Source organism: Aquila chrysaetos, chromosome 3 (assembly GCF_900496995.4).
Source record: "Aquila chrysaetos chrysaetos chromosome 3, bAquChr1.4, whole genome shotgun sequence".
Lineage (NCBI taxonomy): Eukaryota > Metazoa > Chordata > Aves > Accipitriformes > Accipitridae > Aquila > Aquila chrysaetos.
The window spans coordinates 9,946,762-9,970,169 of record NC_044006.1 but is presented as its reverse complement, the minus strand read 5'-3'; the positions used below and the strand labels follow the sequence as shown (position 1 = coordinate 9,970,169).

Here is a 23,408-nt window from a genome sequence, read left to right as displayed (position 1 = left end):
ATGTTTGGGGGAAGTATACAGGCGATGACAGAAATGGGTATCTCTTGGTTGTCAAGGTGTGATTTAGCAACTGGAGAAGCCTTCTAAGATTTCTTCCTCTGACAAGCTTTCAGTTTGTAGCTGATGAGCTGAGTGGTTATGCTGTAGTGTTGAACCATCTGTATTTTTATGTAACATATGTATAATTTGTTGCTATATTTTTGTAGGTACCTAAAGAACAACTGTTGGTATCTATTCCTCTCTTAATCAATCATCTTCAAGCAGAAAGTATTGTGGTCCATACCTATGCAGCCCATGCTCTTGAAAGACTGTTTACCATGAGGGGGACAAATAATACTACCCTGTAAGTTTTCAAGCAGAAACAAATTCATTGCTACATAGGTTTTGTCCATTAAGGATGAGAAATAACTGCAGGGGATCTTTTATTTCTTATTATTACAATATTGTAAAATGCTTGAAGTTTGTGAATATCTTTAATGATTAAAGAGCTGTGTTTTACTTAACAGCATTACAGCTGCAGAAATGGCACCATTCGTAGAAGTGCTATTAACAAACCTTTTTAAAGCACTGACGCTTCCTGGCTCATCTGAAAATGAATATATTATGAAAGGTAAATGCTTTATGAGTTCTGCAATATAAGAGTAACTTCGTTGACTTGAGGTAAAGGCTTATAGTTAGAAGGTACTGAAATTTTTATTTGAAAAGTCTAATTTATGCAAACATCCTAAAGAGGTAAGCGCAGCCTGCAGTTATTTACCGGGCTCTATTAAGTCATCTTTGACTAAATTTATGGTACCAAAGAGAAACACTAAACCTAATGGTATTGTGACAAATTATTTCTCAAATGGTAGTCTTTGTAGTCGGGACAGCTACCTGAGCAGTGTCAGTAGGAGATCTGAGTGGGTTACAGCTAATAGTATGCCAAGATTTGAGACTTGCCCAGGATAAATGATGGTCTTCGCAAAGTTGCTTAATCTTCTGTGCTCAGCCAATAGAATGGGGATAATGAGGCTTTGTTTTATCCTTTGTCATGATGATAAATTGATTGCTTTTGCAGCAGATGCTCTTTCTTACTGTACCTAATTCCTTGGGCTCTGATTTAATAGGTATTTTACTTTCAAAGGTAAAGGATTTAGGCATATAATGGATGACAGAAGTGTATGTTTGTCTCCAGAAGATAATACTTTTAATTTATTTGCAGCCATCATGAGGAGTTTTTCTTTGCTACAGGAATCCATAATTCCATACATCCCTTCTGTCATCACACAGCTTACACAGAAACTGCTGGCTGTCAGTAAGGTAAACAAACAGGCTATCTGAGCAAAATGTTCACTTTTACCTTTTAGAATAGTCTTTCTAAAGACTTATGTATACCTTGTTGTTTGTGTTCTGTTAGAATACTGTAAATTTTTCAATATTTTCTGACTAAAATAAGTTAAAACAGCCTTCCAGTGAAGTCCTGTTTTCTTTCTAGGACATTCTTTCAAATCATTCTCCCCTGCTCTCATCTGAAATTTGGAAACAGTGTATGAAATCTTTCTGTAATACTAATTTGTTCTAGCATAAAGGTTTGCTTGTGCAGAGGCCATCATGACGGTAATCTGTTTTTCTCACAACTCCTTTATTCTTTCTCCATGAAGCTTCTGAGGCTAATACTAAACTTACACACTGAAATGTAGGAATAAATTAAATAAATTACACTCCTGCTTTTGGTGGGTAAAATTCTCTTAGTTTTTTGTTCAGGCTGGGCTAATATTCTTGAACATTGACAGTAGGGAATGCTTTAGAATACCTTCATCAACTATCCAAAAAATGTCTACTATGTGTAGTTTAAACTTAGCTGCAGAGTATAAGAAGCATTCAGTAAAGAATTGACTAGACATTTACAGGACTGAAAAATAATTTTTTCCAGTTTTTGTTTTGTGATACTTCAACTGCTTGCTAGTTTATGTAGAGCTGAAAAACACTTCTTGTCTTTAAAATATTCATAAAAGTCACCCCTCCTTTATGCTTTAAAGGTTTTTATGCTTGCTTTTGTCTATGGAATTAATTTCATTAGTATATTAATAAATAAATCATAATTATCCTTATTCCTAATTGCTACTTTAGACTTCAGTTGAAATAAAAAAATATATGTTGCTAAATAAATTACTTGGCTGCAAGTTTGGGTTAATTTATCTGTTTAACTTGTTTTTAGAATCCAAGCAAACCTCACTTTAACCATTACATGTTTGAATCAATATGCTTGTCGATAAGGATAACGTGCAAAGCAAACCCTGATGCAGTTGGAAGCTTTGAAGAGGCTTTGTTTATGGTGTTCACTGAGATACTACAGAATGATGTGCAAGGTAAATTAAAATCAGTAAGTGCTTGTGCTCTCTCTATTATAATTGGTGGCTATGATTTACCTCATGGCAGTTTTTCTGTAACACAGGAAATCCAAGTGAGAACACAGCGTGTTCACAGTCCTAATAAACACTTTTAGTAAGTGTCTGAGTTGTTCCATAGGGTACATCAACTGTATTAATTTTTTTTTAAACAAACTATATTTTTAAAATACCTAACAATCACTACTCTAAAGCCTCCTATTATTTTTCTTAATTATATTGTGTTGTTTCTAGTGGTTTGTTTTCCATGTTCTGAAACATTAACAAATAGAAATTGCATATATACAATGCTTGCAAATTTTTTGAATAATTACATTTGGGAAGCCATACATTTCTCAAAGGTTTTATTTGTTGGAATCTTTGTGTTAATATCATAAAATTGTAGGTTCAATCAATAGATATGTGGTTCCTAGGAATTGACAGTGACCATATTTGTTGAATTTGTAAATGTCATCAATTCTTTTCCAGAGTTCATTCCATATGTGTTTCAAGTGATGTCCCTACTTCTAGAAATGCATAAAAATGAAATCCCATCATCCTATATGGCATTGTTTCCTCATCTACTTCAGCCAGTATTATGGGAAAGGACAGGAAACATTCCTCCTTTGGTCCGACTCCTGCAGGCTTATTTAGAGCGGGGTGCCAATACAATAGCAAGTGCTGCTGCTGACAAAATTGTAAGTTGGATTGATTTAGTCACAGTGTATGCCTCTAGACATGTTGATTTAAGATTAAAAATTATGAGGATCTTTCTCCTTCAGTGAATAGCTGGATTTGTGCAGAATCTGCGCTTATACTTTTAATGGTGCTTACGTAGAAAGACAAAAAAATAGTATGAATGCAGGCTTTTTGGATGCTTTTCCATTATGTGGGTAAGATAAATCCTAGACTGTCATGCTTTTGTCAATTAAGATGTAAAATTCCTGCACTTAGTTTTTGCAAGTAGGTAAGTTTCCACAGTTTTCCTGTCTCATTTGCCTCATGTTGAACACCTGTGGATCAGGAAAACTCTCAGAGCTTCTGTTCAGAATAGTCTTGAGAAGAGTGAGTGAGAAGGAGCCAAAATGCTGGGAAATGTGAGGATTAGTGAATTCAGTGGGAGATTTATTCTGCATACTTAACTTCTGTTATTTCTGCTGCATGATCTGCTATAGTCAGACTTGATTAGACAATGCCATTGATGAAGCAGACATGCATGTTCGAATTGGCTTTGGTGTTCATTTGATCAAAGTTAATCTTAATGCTCAAAGGAACATCACTTGGTCCCAACAGAAATCTGTCTTCCTTGTCCTTAACTGCAGAAACAGAATCCTGGTTTAGGTTATAAAAGCTTTTGTGTTGGCTTAGATGGTAAGGGCCAACTTTCTGGTAGGTCATGTATGAAGAACTGTTGTATAGAGTTTTATATCTGCTTTGCTTACAGCCTGGATTGTTAGGTGTCTTCCAGAAGTTGATTGCCTCTAAAGCTAATGACCATCAAGGATTCTATCTTCTAAACAGTATTATAGAGCATATGCCTCCGTGAGTATGAGTTGAAATTACGTTCAAAACTAATTTCTGTAGACTTTAATATTTGGTATGTTTGTACACTTCATAGTTAATGTTTTAACAACTGAAAAATGTCACGTTTATCAGTAAAATAGATTTGAACAATTCTATACATGTTTTCTCTGAAGTGACATTAGTAAAATCCTAGTATGAATTGAATAACTATTCTTTTAAATTTCCAGTGAATCAGTTGACCAGTACAGGAAGCAGATCTTCATTCTACTATTCCAAAGACTTCAAAATTCCAAAACAACAAAATTTATTAAAAGTAAGTTCCTTGCTATGTGAAGAGCTTCAGTGCTGGTGATGGCAACAGTTTAGAACATGCGGCTGTACTGAATAAGTATCCTATCATGTCCTGTGATTATGCGGATGAAGGGATAGTAGTGACTCTTTAACATCAGTGACTTGCTTCAAATTATTTGTGTAATCAAGGGTGACATATAGGGCAGTTGCTACAGCAGGTGACACTTCCTTCATGAAAACTGAAGGAATAGAACTAAAATAAGGAAAAAAAAAACTTGTGTATTCCTCTTACTTTCTTATTCTGCGCAATATCATTATCTGAAAGTGTCTCCATTTAATCTTCAAATAATAGCAGCAAACTTTCACTTTCACACAACACAGTAATACTGATCGCACTTCCTTTTGTTACATATAGTTGTTATTACTGTTAAATATTCTATAAATTTGTGTCATTCTGCCTTAATATGACTGAAGTTATTGATGAGGTTTTATGTTAAACTAGCAAAGCTGTGACAAATGATTGAAACGCATATTCTGGTTATTCCTGCTATAACAGGCAGATTATTGTCACACTGATTAAATTATTTTACTGATACTATTACTATACAAATTATCCAGTGTCTATTACTTAATCCTATAAAATCTGGTTAATGCCACCTGTTAGGAGCAAGAAAGATAGGATTGCTTATAATGGTCTTCCACAAACAAACTTTAAGTGGTGCTTTTAATGCATTGCGTCTGTGCTTTGGTACAAAGGCCATGCAAAGGGATTCACAACTGATCTGAAAAACTACATTGCATGAAGTTTTTGGCTAAAAGCATTGGAGAGTTATTTTGGTCCTTGATCTGAAAAATTTGCAGATGGCTTTTCTAATGCTTTATAACTGCTGTAAGAGGGAGAAGGACTGAATCTTGTCTTAGTTGTCTTACTGCCATGTTTTAGTGCATTGCAGTACGTGAAAAGATCAGCAGTTTTTAGGCAAACTTCAAGGTAGAAAGTCAATGTACTTCACTAAAACTGAACATTTATAAAGACTGCCATTTCTATACTCTTGAAAAACTTGTTAGAATGTATTTTGCTGCTGACTCTAAAGCTATTCTTTTGGTTTTGTGTCAAGTTCTAATTTGACCTTTTTCTTGTTACAGGTTTCCTAGTCTTCATTAACTTGTACTGCATAAAATATGGAGCATTAGCTCTCCAGGAAATATTTGACAGCATACAGCCAAAGTTAGTATGTTTATATTATTGGCTTATTATTATTATTATCATCATCATCATCATCATTATTATTATTTAAGACTGGTGTGTAATTTTTACATTTAAAAGTAGGAAATAGTTGTCTCCTTCAGCTAAAATCACAAACTGCATTTGTCACTAATTTGACTAGCCAAATGTTTCTTCTAACGTGATTGACTTATTTGTCATCTAGCAATTTTTCTGATTTGCTGCCCACAGTTCCTCACTGATAGTTCAAGATATTAATATCCTAAGCAGGTCATAAAAAGGAAATAGTGATGTTTTTATTCCTTTCCCTTTGTGAAAAGTTTGTATGCTCAAATTTCTACTAGGCATCCACTGCAACAGTGAATTATCTGGTTTTCTCTTTTTCCTAGTGATTCATATTGTTTCTGGTTTTCTTTTGTCACTGTAAGGCTGATAAGGCTTTCTAATACTTTTTCTTTTAATGTCATAACAGGATGTTTGGAATGGTTTTGGAGAAAATTATAATTCCTGAAATCCAGAAAGTGTCTGGTCAAGTTGAAAAGAAAATCTGTGCTGTTGGCATTACAAAAATATTAACAGAATGTCCTCCTATGATGGACACTGAGTACACCAAGCTGTGGTATGTAGAACACTTCTTCAAGTTCTGTTAGTGAGGCTATTTGATTTTTTTTTTTGAAAATGCGAGCTATCATCAAAATATATTCTTCAGATAATTTCCATTGTGATTTCTGCAGGCTTGCTATTATGAGGCTGAGTTTCAGGCTTTTCTTACCACTTCCTTTTCTCAACAAATAAAACTCTTCTCAAAGTGGATGCCAGAACTGGTTTGAGATTTTTGTGATGGAGGTAGCACTCATTGGGCTAGCTAGGACTGCATTTAAGAAAATACACTACTTTCTTTTAGCTTGTATTCTTTCTGAAAAGCTAGGCCCAGTTTTGGATTGTAACTGTTCTACTAGTCAGGAGACCTGAGCATACTCGTAACCTGACAGAAAGACTGTAAATTCTCAGCTTGACAGTAGAACTTTGGGGAAAGCTACCTGGGAAGATTGTAAGCCAGTCTAGGATGTCAGGTAGCCTGAATTTCATGACAATAACTGGATGCCTGAACTAGAACTCTTTTTTTTTTTTTTTTTTTTTTTTAATTTACTTAGAGAAAAGGTGTGATCTGGAAAAAGAATTGCTTTTCTTAGGTATGTTTCATGACAATTTGACCTGATAAAAAATAAATACATTGTTCATGCTTTTAATGTGAGCACCTCCATTATGGCTGTAAAATACACAGATCCACAAATCTTCAAGTCCAGCTTAGATTGGGCACTTAGAATTTCAGTAGCTAAGCAAGTACCTGCAAGGGCTAAACTGTAAAGGGTTCCAAGTAATTTGAACGTTTGTGTAAAATACACCCTGTCCTAACATATTTTAAGCACTCAGTTTTTTTCCTCCCCTCTTTACATATAGGACTCCTTTGCTGCAGGCCCTCATTGGCCTCTTTGAACTGCCTGAGGATGACACTATCCCTGATGAAGAACACTTCATTGACATAGAAGATACTCCAGGATATCAGACTGCATTCTCTCAGCTAGCCTTTGCTGGAAAAAAAGAACACGATCCTGTAGGTCAAATGGTGAACAATCCTAGAATCCATCTGGCACAGTCTCTTCACAAACTGTCTACAGCATGCCCAGGCAGGGTAGGTGACTTTTATACATGGCATGCTAATGCTAAATTCTACAGAGAAGAAATGCTTTTTTGATAATGGGTCTCTTTTGCTAATGTTTGATAATCAGCAAAATGAAGTATGTCATAACCAGAATTCAAGGTATTGCTCTCTTTTATTCTTTAATGAATATAGCTTTTGTAAGGTTTTTTTCCCTACTAATGTTAGAAGGGCCATATTTTCATGTTACTTATTTTAGCAATAAGCTTAAACATGCCATTTCTTAAAGGAAAATTTATCCACTTGTCGGTATATAACTAGTACTTATCTCCAGCTCAGTTGTATGTACTCAGGAAATTTCAGGCAACTCATGTTAAATTAAACAAGTTAAATTTACAGTTAACTATTTTAACCTGTAGGGTCTTTGTTTTGTTCAAGACTTTGGTAAGTAAAGATTGCCTGAGATCTGATGTCTGCTGCATCCAAATATCTGCTTTAATAACTGAAGGTTTTCTCTACTCTTCTTTTGTATTTGATTCAGATAAGTAGTACATAAAACTGTCAGCATCAGGAATTGTAATTCCAGCAACTGCTTTCACAATGAAAAACTGCTGCTCTCGGGATGTCATTTGACTTTGTACCATATGTTGACACAGTGATTAACAGGTTATAGCACTAGTTTAATGTATACACACATTTACACTTCTGCTTTATCATGTTTTAAGGTTCCATCAATGCTGAGTACTAGTCTGAATGCAGAAGCGTTGCAGTATCTCCAAGGATACCTCCAAGCTGCAAGTGTGACACTGCTCTGAATTGCATATATTTCACAAGCAAGATCAAAAGCTGCAGAAGGTTGACACTGACTTTTTTTATAGCAGAGCTCAGACAAAATGAAAAATGCTACTTGAAAATGTATTGCAGAATCCATCTTGTAAAAGATAAATGTGGCTTTAAGCAGAAACTGAAAGAATTTGATGGTTTGTGTACTCATAGATAAAAGGTGGCTAACTTCCATTCCCAGTTTAATTTCAAAGGGAATAGTTATAGCAGTTTGTTATGGGATTTATTTGAAATCTGCATCTGCAGTGTTTGGATAACATTTTGAAATGTATGGAGAGCACTGGCTGTAGAAACTCACTTCGGTCACTAAAATTCCTTTTCATTTTGATGTTGTCCTTTGTATTTCTTTTGTCTTTCCTTAAACTTTATCTAAATTGTGAATAAATAAGAAGTACTTGTTTAAAATGCCTGTCAATGTGCGCTTACTGTTTTAGAAGAATGTAGTTGGTTCAAAAAAAGGTAATGCTTTAAACCTAGGATAGAATATAAAATAGTGGGACTGTGAGGATTTTCTTTATCTTAAGTAATAGTTTAAATACATTGTAGGATCATACAGAGCAAATCTGAAACTTTGGCAGAAGATCCAAAGCTATTAGCACTCTTGATATTCATCAACAGGTGCACCCCTTCTCTTTGAACAAGACATGTCAGTATAGTGCAGTGAAAGCAAGTAATATATCCTCTTAGAGCGGGTATCGGTCTCGAAGTGGATTTTTAGTGATGTATTAAAACTGAAGCAGTGATCTTAGAGTTAAGTTTAACTCAGATGTTCTCCCTGGCTCCTCATAAATATACTGATTAGGTTTGGTAGCCTTGAATTCTAAATGCATCAGTTTAGCTTATAGTTATGGCTGTTTAAGTGACTAGTTAAATGCCTGAGCCTGCGTTCTCAGATGGCCTGGGCACCAAACTACTAGACCATAGGCTTTTAGAGCACTGGTACTGCAGGGATATAAATAAATCTAATTATAGAGACTGAAAAACTCCTAAGTAGAAGTGAAGTCTCAGACTTCTGTGATATCAAGCAATTTCATACAGGACAGATTTTTTTTTTAGTTACTTGTCCACAGAAATTCTGCAGATGACTTGAATCAGGACTGGTTTTTTGTAGTTAGAATGCCTGTTGAAGCTGGGCCTTGTATCAAGAAAGTTACTGAATTTACTGAGGGTGAAACACAGGGCAGAATCAGCTGTCTTTCAGTTCTTCCTGAGTATCTGTGGCTGCCGTGTGAGTGCATGCTGGCCATACCTCTTTATATATAAAGAAATGAGTTGCTTGTTAGACAATGGATTTAAACTACTAAGTGCCTAAAAATGTATTAGAGTCAGCATCAACAGGTTTTCTTTAATCTGGTCTGTCATGCAGTGTCAGACCCTCTTCGTTCATAGGTATGAAATGAAAGCAGTTCTCAAGAGTGAAATAATACAGTGGTGATCATGAAAAGCATCTGCCTTAATGCTGATGAGAGAGACTGTGACGTGTGTTAAAAATTTGTCGAAGTGCCTTGCAGAATGCATTTCAATAGACAGGCTGAAACCACATGGGAGATGTCTGACATTTGCAAGGAACTGAATGCCTACCTCGAATGTCAGTGTTAATTGAGCTGTGGTCATTCAAAACCTGCAAGCCAAAAGGATACTCAGAACTCTGACTGCTCTGCAGCTTTGTCTTTTTCCTTGGATAATAGGGAGAACAATTCTAAAGAACTTGCAGACCTTTTTTTCCTATCAGCCTCAAAGAACCAAAATTAAATTGGTACTGGTGGTCATGTAATTGTAATCTGATATGCTACCTTTGCATCTATTCAAGTAGACAGCCTGTCTAGCATACATGCATAATAATCTTGTGCTGAAATGGGGTTCTTCAGCACTGTGCAATATGAAGGGGCTCATATTAGACCATCTTAGTTTTGCAGTTCTAAGCAAGATTTCTTTAGGGGACAGGTTGCTGAGATATGTAAGTGAACAGATGTTTCTTATCTCACCAGTACCAACATAGATGGAACTGGACAGGATTTACAGCAACAAGTCAGAACCTTTTTGAGAGGTAGCCAAAGAAAAATTGGCTCTCCTGAATGGAAAATCATTAGTGAATCTTGATTTTCACTATCTTGCACTTCCTGCAATGTGTGACTTTTCATTGTTGGACAGACATTCTGTGGTGAGTAAGTGCCTAAGTGACTTCAGATCAACAAATACTAGTGGCATACTTGTCCTTTAGTTCAGTCAGAGTTGAGTAACTTAGACTTTGTAGATGTGGCTGTGGCACTGTTAGTGACATGTTATGTAGTCCTGACATATTCTGCAGATTTCATAAGGCATGCAAGTGTTTATATAGAGCACTTACCCTTTCAGGGAAATGAACTTTTCAAATGTAGTGCAGGCAAGCAGATGCATCTCTGGTTCAGAGTACAGGCAAATGTTATTGGCAGTGCCCTCACCTTCATTTACGTGAAGACCTTATTGCTACTTCTGACACCTCCCGTTGCCAAGATTCAGAAGGCAGCACAACGTTCCAACTATATTTATCTGTTAATTTTAGTGGAAACTGATGCAAGCCATGTTGTAACAGTTTTTTGCAAGATTGCTGAACTTCTCTAGGCCACCCTTGTTAAACAGTTAGGCAAATACCAGTTTCTACCAGCTAGAAAGCTCAGGCTGGAAACACCTGGTGTCAATGGATCTTCTGAGGACTTGGGACCATCTAATTTAATGTTAGACAGTTAGCTCCTGCACATCACCTGAGATCTTCTTCTGAAACACTTCTGAAAATAAGTAGCCAGTTCTCCCTTGCAACTGATAAAGGTAGAAGATTATTCAGATTCAAGGGGAAAAAGATTACTTCTTCCTTTCTGAGTATAAAGTGGGCAAAGGGACACCTCTTTTGGGATCTTCTGACACCACAAAACTCTACTACTCTTGTCTACTGTCCTTTTTTGGACCCTACTGACTGACTTGTGGTTGTCAGCTTCTAAATGGTCTGAGGCTTTTGTAGCAGAAGAAATACCTTATGGTTAGTTGAAGAAAAAAAAAAAAAAACCAAACCAAAAAAAAAACCAAAATGCCACTGCCCTCAAGACCAGTATGTATTCTTGTTTTCTTGGGTTGTGAATGGGCCACAATACTAACAGCATTCCTGCAATGTTGGCAACACATACTAAAGCGAAGTTCTGTTTCTCTATTTCTTCATATAAGTATGTGCTAAGAAAAGTTATCCTCTCATTAAGGCAGACATTTAATTCTAAAAATTCTCTGATGAGGCCAGAGCACATTCTTTCTCTCAGCTGACTTCTGCTTTCTGAAAACTTGATTTTCTTTAAGCTTTCAGTAGCTTGCTTGAATGTGCCTTCCATCAGGCTGCACTTCTTTGATTGTTGCATGTACTTTTGTACTCATTCCATGACCTTTCCACAAGAACAGCCTTCCTGAGAGCTGTAGTATTGTCAAGAAGGGGTAGGCCAGATTAAAGCTGTCAGAGCATGTCTTTCTACTGTCACCAGCACGAGTTAACCATAAGGCATTGTGTGAGATTCCTGCTCAAAGCTGATCACAGCAATCCATTTGTTTACAGTTCTTCACCCTTCCCTGAAGTTCACTCGTTCTTGTACAGAAAAGGGTTACCATTCAGCGAGCTTCCCTTTATCAGGCCCAAGAGTGCATGTTTCAAGCTGTCAAAAATGCTGCTAAAATGCTGGTGAATCACTTCGAAAACATTTTGACAAAACTTTGGAAGAAGTTTGCAGCACAGCATCTATACACCTGCACTAGCTTCGATAATAAAAACAGCTTGGCTGTAGCAGTATGGAGATTTAGGCATCCAGCTATATTTGATGGAGTAAATTGTCTCACCTGACAAACAGAGCTGCCTCTGCCAGACTGCACACAGTAGTTCATGGAAAGCTAGAATGGATACAGCTATACCCCATGCTCCAAAATGGCTGGGCAGTTTGCTTGTACCAAAGCTCCTCAGTGTCAAACCTTGATTTTTGTCTTAAAACAGCTTAATCCTTTCTTCATAGAAACAATAGTATTTCTCAATACCTGTTACCTATTTTGCAGATTCCATCAACAAAAAAAAAGCTGAGAAGTCATGCATGTTCTTCTAGCCTTCAGCAGAAGTATTACAAAGACATTTTCTCCTCTCAAGCATTTGCTTTTAAAGTTGTGCAGTTGTTAACTGACAAAGATATGCTCCAGGCATGACTTCTCTGAAAATCTAAATCTATCTATAAATCTACCCAGCTATGCAGGAAGTAGGATAAATGCTTTACTTGCCCTTAGCTTTCTATCCTTACCTATTTAAATGAAGCCATTATTGCCTTTAATATAATTTAGAGGAAAGTTGAGGTGTTCCTGGGGAATATGGGCTATAATAATAGGTACCAGCTAACACATGAAAAGCTCAGTGACTTCTGTTGACAGCTAGTTGCAAAGTGACGATAGGCTTAAAAATTTTCTCTCAAAATAATAATCTTCTAATTCACATGAGGTCAAAGCTTATGCTGGACTTACTGTATTGTATTCAAGATGAGAATAGAAGAAAGTACTTTAATAATAAAGTAATAAATCTTAATGGAAAGTAAGACATTTGTTACAAATGAGTAACATGTCAGAAAAGCAGAATAAAGGGGGTTTAGCGCATTTAGTTGATATATTTAGCTTCCTAGTAAAAAGCTTTCATTTTTAAAAGCTGTGAAGAGAAATTCACACTGGTTTTGTGCCTGATATAAGGGGTATTTTGAAGTATTTAACAAAGAAAATATATTAATAACATATCAGATTTCTACATGAACATCTGAAAATACTATAATTACATTATTGCTTCCTTCATAAAAGAAGATGAAAGTTTCAAATATTTTACAAACTATTAGCTAGAAATAAGTCCTTGTTTAAGCTGCTGCATAAATAAGAGTGGAAAATTTCTGTAACATTTTTGAATAATTAATAATCATACACATAATAAGAGGAGTAAATATACTCCAAATGAAAGGACAAATGTGTTGGATATTTGAGGTGGTGTGCCAAGTGTTCCTCGGACTTTTGAATTACATAAGTATTTGCTTAAATTATGTTCAACTTCGTCATCTGGCTGCGCTTACTTTTTGTCCCAGTCCTGCAGATTTTACACTTATCCAGACGTTCATGATTTTCTGGAAAAAGAAAACACAAAACTGAATTTTTAATGTAACTCAATCTGGAAAAAAAGAAAATTTTGTAATTCCCTGTCTCCACCTAACTTTCTACAAAAAACCTGCACAAATGTTTTTTCTGTTATAGACAACATTAAGCCTTGCAGTAATGATTACACAACAGTTGAAATTTCATTTCCTTCTGAAATGTAACTGTTGCTGGCTTGGAGTAATTAAAGCATCTAACAGCACTTATTATTATGCAACAGACCACAAGAACATATGAATAGGTGTTTAAATGTGATATGGGATATATATCTATATACTTATATACTGGAGAATGTCTTTTAAATGCTATATTGTCAATTGATTTTAAGTGTATGATGTATTTTCTTTATGGTATTTTTGGAATCCATATCAGTATTAAATACAGAAATGGATATGGAGCTTTAGGTATATTGTTTTTTATTTCTAATTTGGTTTTGCTTAGATGTTGTAGTTGTGATTCTCCCCACTAAATATGAAGGCTTTTGCATTTACTGTAGAATTAAGTTACATGTATTCGGTTAGTAAATGTTGTAGGCTGGATGACACTTTTTTTGCTGAACAATGGCAGAAATTACTGACTTGCAATTTAATGGTGCCATAGGGTTTAAATGCAACCTTGTAACTTAAAATGTATTTTTATCTATTAAGAAAGATAAAATATTTCTAAAACGAAAAGTTCTCATAGTATCTTTTTCTGACAGAAGGGATTGACCTATTCTAGCAAAACCGCTGGGGACTCTTTAATATTGTACTGTAATTTTTGCTAGCTTCTTTGCTAGTGCAGATTTGTTATAAAAAGCAGTTGTTTATAAAAACCTTTAAGAAATCATACAGGTTAGGAAAAGTGTTGTCTTTAAAATACTTAACGATACTTAAGTTCAAAAAAATTGATGGCATTTATTTAAATCTTGTAGGGCATTTCGATTGCTACAGTGACCCAGGAAGGGAAACTTCTGCCATCAGAAGCTCACTGGACAGCTGCATGCTACTGTTAACGTAGTTTTCACTCTTCTTTCAAGAGCTACGGTATCTGAAGCAACATAACAGTATTTAAAGGCTCAATTTGTATGAAAAGTCTAAAATCACTAGAAATTATAGCCTTCAGTAGTGGCATGCTGGAATTTTTGCTTTCTTAATGTAAAATAAATACATTCATATCTTGGCTTTGACTTAGCTAATCTACATGGATTCACTCCAAGTAGTAATTTCAACAGTCCAGCAGAAACAATCACAAAATTGCTGAGAGCCATGATTAAGGTAGTGCAGCTGGGTGGGGACTTTGGGAAATGGGGGATAGATGCAAACAAGGCAAATTAAAGCTGTACATAGGAACTAAGCAGATTTCCCTTACGTACCTGTTACACATACTCTTTAGATTCAAGTGTAGAGCTTGACTTTAAGTGTACCTCAGTTCGCTGCTGAGTTAAATAATGTCAGTTGGGGACAGCTGTACACACAAGCTGTGGAGTTTTTTCCTGGGCACTCTCTGTTGAAAGGATTTTGCATGTATGTAGTTACTGGTTTTACTTGTGTCTCTTTTTGGGTTCAGCATGATTTTTCCCTCCCACCCGCCTGTGTTTTGAAATTTGAGATTTTTATTTTTTTTAAATACTCTTCCCTAGTTGTGTTGGCTGACATTCGCTATCGACTCCCTACTTGAAAGTAACTTTACACTGACGTTTCACCCGAATGCACCCATGTTGAATGCAGGTACGCCTTCGGCCTCCTTTCCTCTCTCCGTGAAGGCAGACCAGGCTTCCCGGGGGGAAGCAACCGAGTTCTGCCTTTCTCTCGTGTCACATTATTCCTTTCCCAGAAACGCAGGGGTGGAAGTAGAAAACGGGTATTTGACGTACGCGTCTGTGCTTCGCCTAAACCGAAAGGAAGGCCAAGCGCCAGGAGGGGCAGACGGAGCGCCGAGCCGCGCAGTGCCGGCGGGCGGCTCGACCCGCACCGCTGCCTCCCCGCCGGCCTCCGGCAGCGCCGCAGCCGCCGCCGCCTCGTACGTGGCGGCTTTCCCAGCGGCTGGAGGGTGGCCATGCCCCGGGCTGGGCTCCGCTCCGCTCCCCCCGGGGCCTCGCCCCCGCGGGCGCCGTCGGCCGCGGCCCGGCCGTGCGAGCCACCGCCGAGGCCACGACCCTGGGATCGCCCTCGTCCGGTTGAGCGAACGGGGTTGCCGGGCCCCGGAGCGGGAGGAGAGGAGAGGTGGGCCGGGCCCCGGAGGAAGGCGGCCGGCAGCGGCGGCCCGACCCGCTGCCTCCCTCCGGCGCCTCCATCTTGGCTGGGGGCGACGGCCCTGGCGCGCGCGGGGCACGCCGGGAGCTGTAGTTTCCCCCCCCCGCCCCGAGGCGGGCCGCGGCTCTGCCGCCGGGCACGCCGGGACTTGTAGTCGTCGCGAAGGAGGCGGTGCTCCCAGCCGGCCCCCGCGCCCGTTGGCTGAGAGAGCGGAGGGGGGCGGTACCCGCGGGGGCTCGGCCGCCCTCGACTGGCTACTCGCCTGCCCCGCCTCCCGGTGCGGTGCCGTCACTTCCTCCCCGGCCGGAGCTGGCCCCGCTCATTCTCTTTAGTGTTTGCCCTGTGTCCGCCGCCTCCCTCCGCTGCCGCGGTCGCCCCCCGGCCCCCCCCCCCCGGGACCCGGCCCATGGACTGAGCCGCCCGCTGGCCCGCACCACCAGCCGGCCCGGGAGCCGCAGCCCAGGCAGCCAGGTGAGGGGGGAGGCGGCCCGGGCTCCCCCCGGCGCCGAGGCAGCGGGGCGGGGGGTGGCGGCGGCGGCGGGGCCTAGCGGGGGCAGCGCCGAGCCGTGCCGGCGGGACTGTGGGGAGGGGACAGCCCCCGCGGCGGGCGGGCCCGCCCCCCCCCCCAGCTCCTTGCCCCCCCCCCCGCCAACCCCCCCGCCAACCCCCGCCGCTCCCCCTCCCCCCGCACGGGGCTTTTCCCGGCTCCCGGGGGCGGCGGCGGGCCGGGTGGGCAGCCCCCGGCCCTGTCCCCACCGCCCGGCGGGGGCCCGGCGCGGGAGAGCGCCCGGCGCGGGGGGGGGGGGGGGGTGCGGGAAGGGGGGAGCGGGGCAGGTCGCGGCGGGCGAGCCTCGGGGCCGTCCCCGCCGAGCCTCGGTGGGGCCGCTGGCGGGGGCAGCGCGGGCCCCTGCCCGCCCACCCTCCCTGCCCCAGCGGCCGCGGCGCCGAGAGGTGGGGGCGGCGGGGGGGACTTGGCTGGCCCTAGCGAGGGAAGTGACAGCGGCGGGGCTGGGCTGCCCCGAGGCCTTGCGGCGGGGCGAGCGGCAGCTCCAGTCACCCCAGGTGCTCCAGGCAGGTGATGCTGGCGATCCCGCTCTGCCCAAAATCCCCGCTCCCGGCTCGGAGGGTGACAGTGGTGGCTCCGGTCCTCCCCCCGCCCCGGCACAGGGGTTGGTGGCAGCACAGCTGGTTTAGGCTCTCCGAACCCCTTGGAGGAAAGTGGCTGCAGCCATCCTCCTTCTCCGGGTTGCCCGGAGCGGGTGACAACAGTCACAGACTTCTGCAAAGTCTCAGGGGCACACGATCTCGGTGGGAAAACTCCCGAGACTGAACTACACTTGTCTGACTGTTCTGATAAAAGGTGGAGATATGGTGACAACAGCAGGAGACGCCCCCAGCCTTCTCCCTGTACAGATTACAGTGCAAACACTGAGACAGCTGGTATTAGCAGCATTAGCTTTCTTTCTGAACACTGGCATCATCACACTTTCTCCTCGTTGCCCACTGGCTTTGGCAGCCATCACCGCACCAGGCTCACTTTTCTTTTCACTGTGTTTTGATCACCACACTAGTGTTTCAGGAGACGTAACGGCAACAAGTTCCTTTTAAATCTTTACACTGCTTCTGCCTGTCCTAGAGGTTATACAGGGTTTGATGCGTTTGGGTTGCCCATCTAGGTGATGCTATAGCTAGTATATGTTGACAGCCATTTTTCTGATTTATTCATCTGTTGGGTATTCTTGTCATTGCTTTTCTGGCAGGTTTAAGGCAAACTTGGGAGGAACATCATTTGGAATGTAAATGAAGGCTAGGTGTATATATATAGCAGTGAAATAAAATACCTGAATGAAGTCCTTTGTCTGCTTTTGGAATAGTATATTTATAAAATCTTTTCTCTTCTGACTAGAACATGCAAGTGTACTACATAGTTCCCTTGCTCAGACTGGCAGAAATGTATTTTTTTTTAAATACTAGTGAACATCAAAACTTGATTTTTTTAATGATGTAGCTATACTGTGATGAAATAAAGTGATCTCTGATTTGTCTATTTATCATCTTGTATATGCAACAAATTTGTATGTTCAGACTTTTACAGAGGTATTCGCTGGATGTCTGTCACATCTTAATGAAAATTTAAAGAGCCAATGGGTGGAAGTTTTTACTATATTTTCTATTTTCTGATGTTGGATCAGAATCTCATTTTAAAACTCTCCTTAAAGGATGTATGCAAGATACAATTCTTCTTTTATTATTATTTTAAGCAGCCGCTCTTTCTTTGTTTGAAACTTTTCATAACATTTATCATTAATTGTTTTTTCACTGTCAATACCAGTCAGTCAAAGTATTAGATATTTTGTAGCAAAATTAAAGTATTCATAGGTTGAAGTAAATTTTGGGTGATGTAACTGTACAAAGTTAGAGCAAAATTGAAAACTGCTCTGTGCCTTTCAGATCTTACTGAAGAACAGCAACTTTATTCTGACGTCATATGAACTTTCAAAAAAAATTTTTTTTAATCACTTTGTTTAGGATCCTTGCCGAGGGGTTGATTATTTTATAAGAGTTCTTGAAGATGCAGCTGGAACAATAGAGGAGATCTGTGCACTGATTATCATGTTAACTGTAATCAGTATCAGTGGGCTTTTTTGACCTGTTCTACTGCAGGAAAAAAAAAATTCATTCAATATTTTGTCACAGTACTAACTAATTCAGATAGAAGTAAGCATTTAAGCATTTATTCATGACTGACTTATCACTTTCTGGTTTATTATTTTGCATTATGTTTGGAACTGTCTGGTTTATGTGTACATCTGTTAGTTCCCTCTTTTCCTTCAGATTTTACTTTCAAATTTTAGCTTTTCATCACCTGTTCTCTTATTAATAATCCATGTTTTTGCTCCCGAATTAATTTGCTTAATATTTAGTGTTTCTGCCTTTGAAAATTCATCTTACTGGTACTCGAAAAGAGCATCATCTTTTTCTACAGTCAGGGTTGCCTTTGAGATGTACCTTGTCTTGCCCAAATATTATAGACAAAGATTTATCTAAGAAGAAAACATTGTTCAGCTAGTGTTTTACATTTTGTGTAAATAGCCTTAAGTCTGTAAAATTTGTAGTCTTTTTATCTTGATTGGTAGTGAATATTTAATTAGACTTTCTGATTGTAAATAGTTAGATGTTGTTCTTGAACACTGTTGCAGCAGTCAAATGCATTAGAATTTTATCCTATATATTACAAAGCCACCACTGATGTGGCTTTTTCAAAGGTATATTAGGAAACAAACCATCTCAACAAACCTCCTAGAATTTGTGGCAATTTGTTCTTCATGCTCCAAAATGGTCGAGTGTGGGACAAAGGAGCCTCAGCCACCACATTTGAGTTATTTAAAACTCCTTTAAAAAAAGGGAGGAGAGGAGGAATCTTTCTAACCAATATTTTATCTAGGTAAGGAATGTCCTGTCATATTCCCCAGTCTAGAAACAACAGGTGAAAATGTTGTTGAACAGTGGGTCTGTCTTTGATGTGACCATAAATTCTGATTTGAGCTGTGGGGGATTGGCCTCCTCCGTCAGACCAGCTCAGCAGATTGTTCCTGCGTGGCAGATAAGCGCTACTGCAATGCCGCACTTCTACCCAAATGCGGGTTGGTTGACATTGAGTGGCAATAGAGCTACGGGCATGTAAAAACACAGGTGACAGAGGGATTAGTGAGTAAGTGTTGTGCATTCCACAGTTCGTTTAGTTGTTTCAGTGCTGCCTAGCCCCCACCTCGGATACCTACATCTTTCTGCAGGGATAGGACTTGGGTTTTGTGTTCTAGTTGCCCATCTGTGAAATAGGGATAAATGAACTTTCTTGCTTTGAGGACAGGGTTTGTTGTTGATAAGGAACAATTAATCTTCCCTGCTATGTGACTGAAGGGTCAGTAACTGTTCAGATGCACTGTGTTATGAAGCATCTGCCTTTCAGAAATAAATTAATGCTTAATTTAAAACCTCATTTCCTATAGCTAGAACTTTTTGTTGAATATTGTTTATGACATGATTTTTAGTTGGCGATGTCAAGAAGCTGGCGATGTCCTTGTAATTTGAATCTTGATGGTTTTATCTGGTATCTGTTCTGTTTCTCATTCTACGCTGTTATCATTCCGTAAACAGCCCTTCCTGCCTGGTGCTGGTGGGTCATGAATGAATGCAAAGAAAATTTTAACAGGGTACACATGCAAGTTCGTAACACGTAGCATAATGAGAATGTCATAACTTCCAGCCTTCCGAATGTGTGCATCCTAAGGAACAGGACACCTTTCCATATTCTGGTCCTGACAATGAATAAAACCTATTTCTTTGAGGATTTACTCTCGTATTTTCAAGTCGTTTATCAGAGTTCAGAGCAAGTCTGTGTTAAGACCCATGTGAGATCCCCCTTTTTGCTAAACCTGTTGTTTAACAAGGCCATTGTCGTCCTCTTATCAGAGACTGAAATGTGCTATTACAGTCAAGTACACAAAAGTGTGTTTGCAGTCATGGGAATCTGGGCTAGGAGGGACTTGAGGGAGTGAAGTAGTCCATCCCTCTGCCGTGTCAGGTATGCCAGCCTCATTCTAAATGGATGTTTATCAGTTACTTAAAGTTTGCCAACAGTGAAGTCACCTCTGTTGCCCAAAGCAGTGTAGTTCATTGCAACCATTACTATAGGAAAGCGTTTTCTTGATGCACTTTTAAGCCTCTTGCCTCTAGTTCTGTCGCTTTAAGCATGAAGAACAAGTTATTCTCTTCCACTCCAAAAACCTTTTATGTATTTGAAGACTGCTGGTTGTCAGGCCCCAGCCAGCCCTCTCCTCTTCAGCATACACAAGCCCAAATCCTTTAGTGTTTTTCTTATAGGTTATATTTTTCTAAACCTGAGTGTTTTGTGCTTTTCCTACTTTGTTTTTGCTAACTGGGTCCACGTCTGTCTTTAAGCATGGTACCCATATGTGGATGCAGTGCTCCAGCTGAGGGCTCAGTAACACTGAATACAGAGTAGGACTACTGCAGATAGCTCTCAGGCTATTCTTCCATTTCTGCATCTTGGTATGATGATTGCTTTTTCTAAAAGAGCCTGTCAGCATTGGCTTGTGTTAGGTAATGATGTTATGTTGGTTGTAACTCTTCTCCCACTCTGCTGGTGTCAGTTGGTGGTTTTTCTGTCTTGTGTTTGATCAGCAAAGTGCCTGCCCAGAACCTTGCGCTTGTTCCTGCTGAGATCAAGTGACTCATTTCTGAGCCTGGTTAGACGACCAGAGATGGCTGGAGAAAATTCAGGTGTCTTTACACAACTTGGTTTTGGTCCCGTCTGGGAGTATTATCCATTTCCTTGTTTTCCAGGTGCTTAATTAAGTCTTCAGAAAAACTGCTAGAAGAGAAGTTGAACTGATAGGACTGTAATCCTCTTGTCTCCCTTCTTCACTCTCCAGATGAAAAAATAGGCACGATGTCTGCCTTTTCCAGGCTCTGTATCCTCATCTGTTCTGCACGGCTCCTCCAAGATAACTGGTTATAGTTCTAAGATTCATTGTAGGATTTTGAAATGGCTGTCTGAAGTAAATTCAAGAGCTTGTTTATCTACATGCTCTTCTAACCCTAATCAAGATTGAGATCTTACCCATTTTGTTGCTGGTAGTAATGTTGCTAGCATCTGCGCGCAGTTGGCTTTAGTCATGGAAAAGAAGGATTAAACACTTCATGCTATATTTGTAAGCAGAATAAAATACGTTTTGATTTCCATTTAAAGCAGTCCATGCAGTGACAGGTTTCATATTCAGTACTGAAACAATTTTATTCTAAAATGGTTTTAGCTAGGTTGATTTTTTTTTTTATATGCCTATTTATGAGTGAAATCATTAGACTGGAAATGCAGCCAAATGGTTAAATTTATATCAGATTTTTGCAGTTAATAGCTGCCAGAGTTTCTCAGGTTATTGGCTTGCTTTTGGTTTGGCTTTGTGAATTAAGGTCTGGGTCTAATTTCAGTAGCTGATCTCTAGGGCTGTTAGGACGAAGGTTAACTTCGACAGAACTGGAAGCCTTACTACAGAAAGAAAATTTGCAAATGACTCTTATAACCCTGCAAAGAGCACTATTGTGAGATTCCACTGTTTGTGTAAGAAAAATCACTTGGGTTTGGGGAAAGAGCAAGGAAAGAAGATTCTTGGATCAGGTTGGAATTTCTGCTTGGAAAGACATAACTCCATTAAGCAGTCTGTCAGTGACAATTTAATAGTCATACAAATTCTTGTCATCCAGATGGATGAGGCAAACTCAATGTAGTGGTGAGGCATTTACTACAGAAGATCTTTTTGTAGCTTTAGGAAGCAGAATGCTAACTCTCTGTTTTTCCTTTTAGGCGTTCTCCATCATAAATATCCTATTCAGAACTAAATCCAAATCTTCACTTTCTGGATCTCCTAAAGGTACAGGAAACTTTCTTAAAACATTAAAGTTTCTTACCTTTTATTTGCATTGTATTAAAGAAACCACAAGTTGTGGTAAAACATGATTATCCACAGGAAGTGTCGGGTTTTTGTTTGATCCTCTGGCTTCTATCTTGAATGCCTCTGAGAATTATAACACAAAAAAGCCCCAAGAGAACTTTTATCTGAAAATGCTACATTCTTTCTTTTATATAGGAAGATTTTAATTTATTTTTGGCTGAGTGGACTGAGACTATGTTCACATCTTTATGCATTTCTTTGTTTGCCTTTTGGTTACCTTCGTGACTTCTGAACTTTGCATTTTAATGTATTCAAAGGTTTCGGGGAATTTTCCAGGCATTGGTGCGCCAAAAGAAAATAAAAATCTAAAAACTGGAGTGGGGAACAGTGCTCTGTCATCTGAAAATCCATCTCCATTATTGTCCATAGGTCATTGAACTGTTTGATGGCAACCATTACCATCCTGAGGATAATATTCTAGTGCAACACTGTCTCAATAAAATTTAAAATATTAATGTCTGAGTTAGCGGAAAGTAAGTGTGGAAGGGTGGGAAAGGAGGAAGTTCTGTGATTAGCTGCTGGCTAAGATGGTATGAGTAAAACATTTATTCATTCATCTATCTTTTGGTGTTTGTGAGTGGTTTTAAGTTCTAGCAATGCCTCGAGTATTGTATAGGGGTCAGTTATTTGTGCTAGTATTTGTCTTGAAAAGTTTGAAGTAGCTAACCCCTGATTACATGGAAAAATCATGTGAAATACTGGCATCTCTGTTTGTCTACCCACTGAAACAGCCTTTGTAAGTTCTTAGCCTCAGCTTTCTAGATCATGGTGCTTTTTCTCAGATAGTTAGGATTTTGTAAGCCTGTTATAGGGTAGAGGGCATATTACTTTGTAAAAGCACTGGAAACCCTTTTATAATCACCGAATAACCTATAATTAAATGTGCACTGATGGACAGTGAGTTCTTATACCCTAGTTAAATACTTCACACAAATCAACTACAGTATCATAAACTTCACAGGTAGCTGAAAAAATACAAACAAAATTCCAGTTTGTTTTGTCAGACTGTTCTTTGAAGTTGCTTGTCAAAGTATGAGCTAAGTGTTTTTAAAAAGAAAACATCATATATATTTGTATATATGAACTTGTAAAGTATAATCTTGCAAGTTACTACCTAGTGTCTAAAATTGTCAGAAATTTGTAAAGTGGAATTTCAGCATTTCACAAGATGTTTTTAATGCCTACTTAGCTTTGGTTCTGCCTAGATTCAATCTAATGAACTCTGAAATAGTTCTGAATTGGTGATAACTTACAGGATGTAGATTTGATTTTGATCTGAATATAAAAACATGTGAGATAGGTGTATTGGCAAAGGAGAGAGAAACATGATGATGATGTAGCAATTTACGCAGAAATGCTGTAGCAATTTATGTAGAAACAAGCATTATATTCACTTAGGTTAAAAATGATACATTAATTGGAAAAGTTTTATTTTCGTTGCAATTCAGTTCTCTTCCTGATAATAAATTTCTGTTCAGCTGTGGCAAAAGAGCGGCATGGCCAGATACTCAGCTACTTGAATGTCTTGGGGATAAACCTTGAACAGCAGTGTGT

General features: G+C 39.5%; 3 protein-coding genes across 11 annotated transcripts in view; 2 read left to right on the top strand and 1 right to left on the bottom strand.

Annotated features, from left to right (window-relative positions):
- CSE1L (chromosome segregation 1 like) overlaps positions 1-13,761 on the top strand; it is a 31,136-nt gene extending 17,375 nt beyond the window's left edge. For all 5 annotated transcript variants that reach the window (XM_030009184.2, XM_041122457.1, XM_030009187.2 and 2 more), the window contains exons 15-25: positions 207-343; positions 507-610; positions 1,202-1,299; positions 2,198-2,348; positions 2,856-3,064; positions 3,811-3,908; positions 4,118-4,203; positions 5,328-5,409; positions 5,879-6,025; positions 6,868-7,099; positions 7,792-13,761. In XM_030009184.2, coding sequence (XP_029865044.1) covers positions 207-343; positions 507-610; positions 1,202-1,299; positions 2,198-2,348; positions 2,856-3,064; positions 3,811-3,908; positions 4,118-4,203; positions 5,328-5,409; positions 5,879-6,025; positions 6,868-7,099; positions 7,792-7,881 — 1,434 coding nt within the window. In that variant the 3' untranslated portion in view covers positions 7,882-13,761. The remainder of the gene's footprint in view (positions 1-206; positions 344-506; positions 611-1,201; positions 1,300-2,197; positions 2,349-2,855; positions 3,065-3,810; positions 3,909-4,117; positions 4,204-5,327; positions 5,410-5,878; positions 6,026-6,867; positions 7,100-7,791) is intronic.
- On the bottom strand, positions 12,971-22,134 carry LOC115338832 (translation initiation factor IF-2-like). The gene is made up of 3 exons (XM_041122145.1): positions 22,072-22,134; positions 14,772-15,522; positions 12,971-13,059 (listed from the first exon to the last, which is right to left on the bottom strand). Exons 1-3 carry the CDS (start codon positions 22,132-22,134, stop codon positions 12,971-12,973), a joined length of 903 nt encoding a protein of 300 aa, XP_040978079.1.
- STAU1 (staufen double-stranded RNA binding protein 1) overlaps positions 15,615-23,408 on the top strand; it is a 34,558-nt gene continuing 26,764 nt past the window's right edge. For 2 of the 5 annotated variants that reach the window (XR_003922560.2, XM_030007943.2), the window contains exons 1-2: positions 15,615-15,792; positions 21,707-21,773. The gene's annotated coding sequence lies outside the window, so the exon portion shown is untranslated. The remainder of the gene's footprint in view (positions 15,793-21,706; positions 21,774-23,408) is intronic. The other 3 variants (XM_030007946.2, XM_030007945.2, XM_030007944.2) reach the window with 2 other exon arrangements.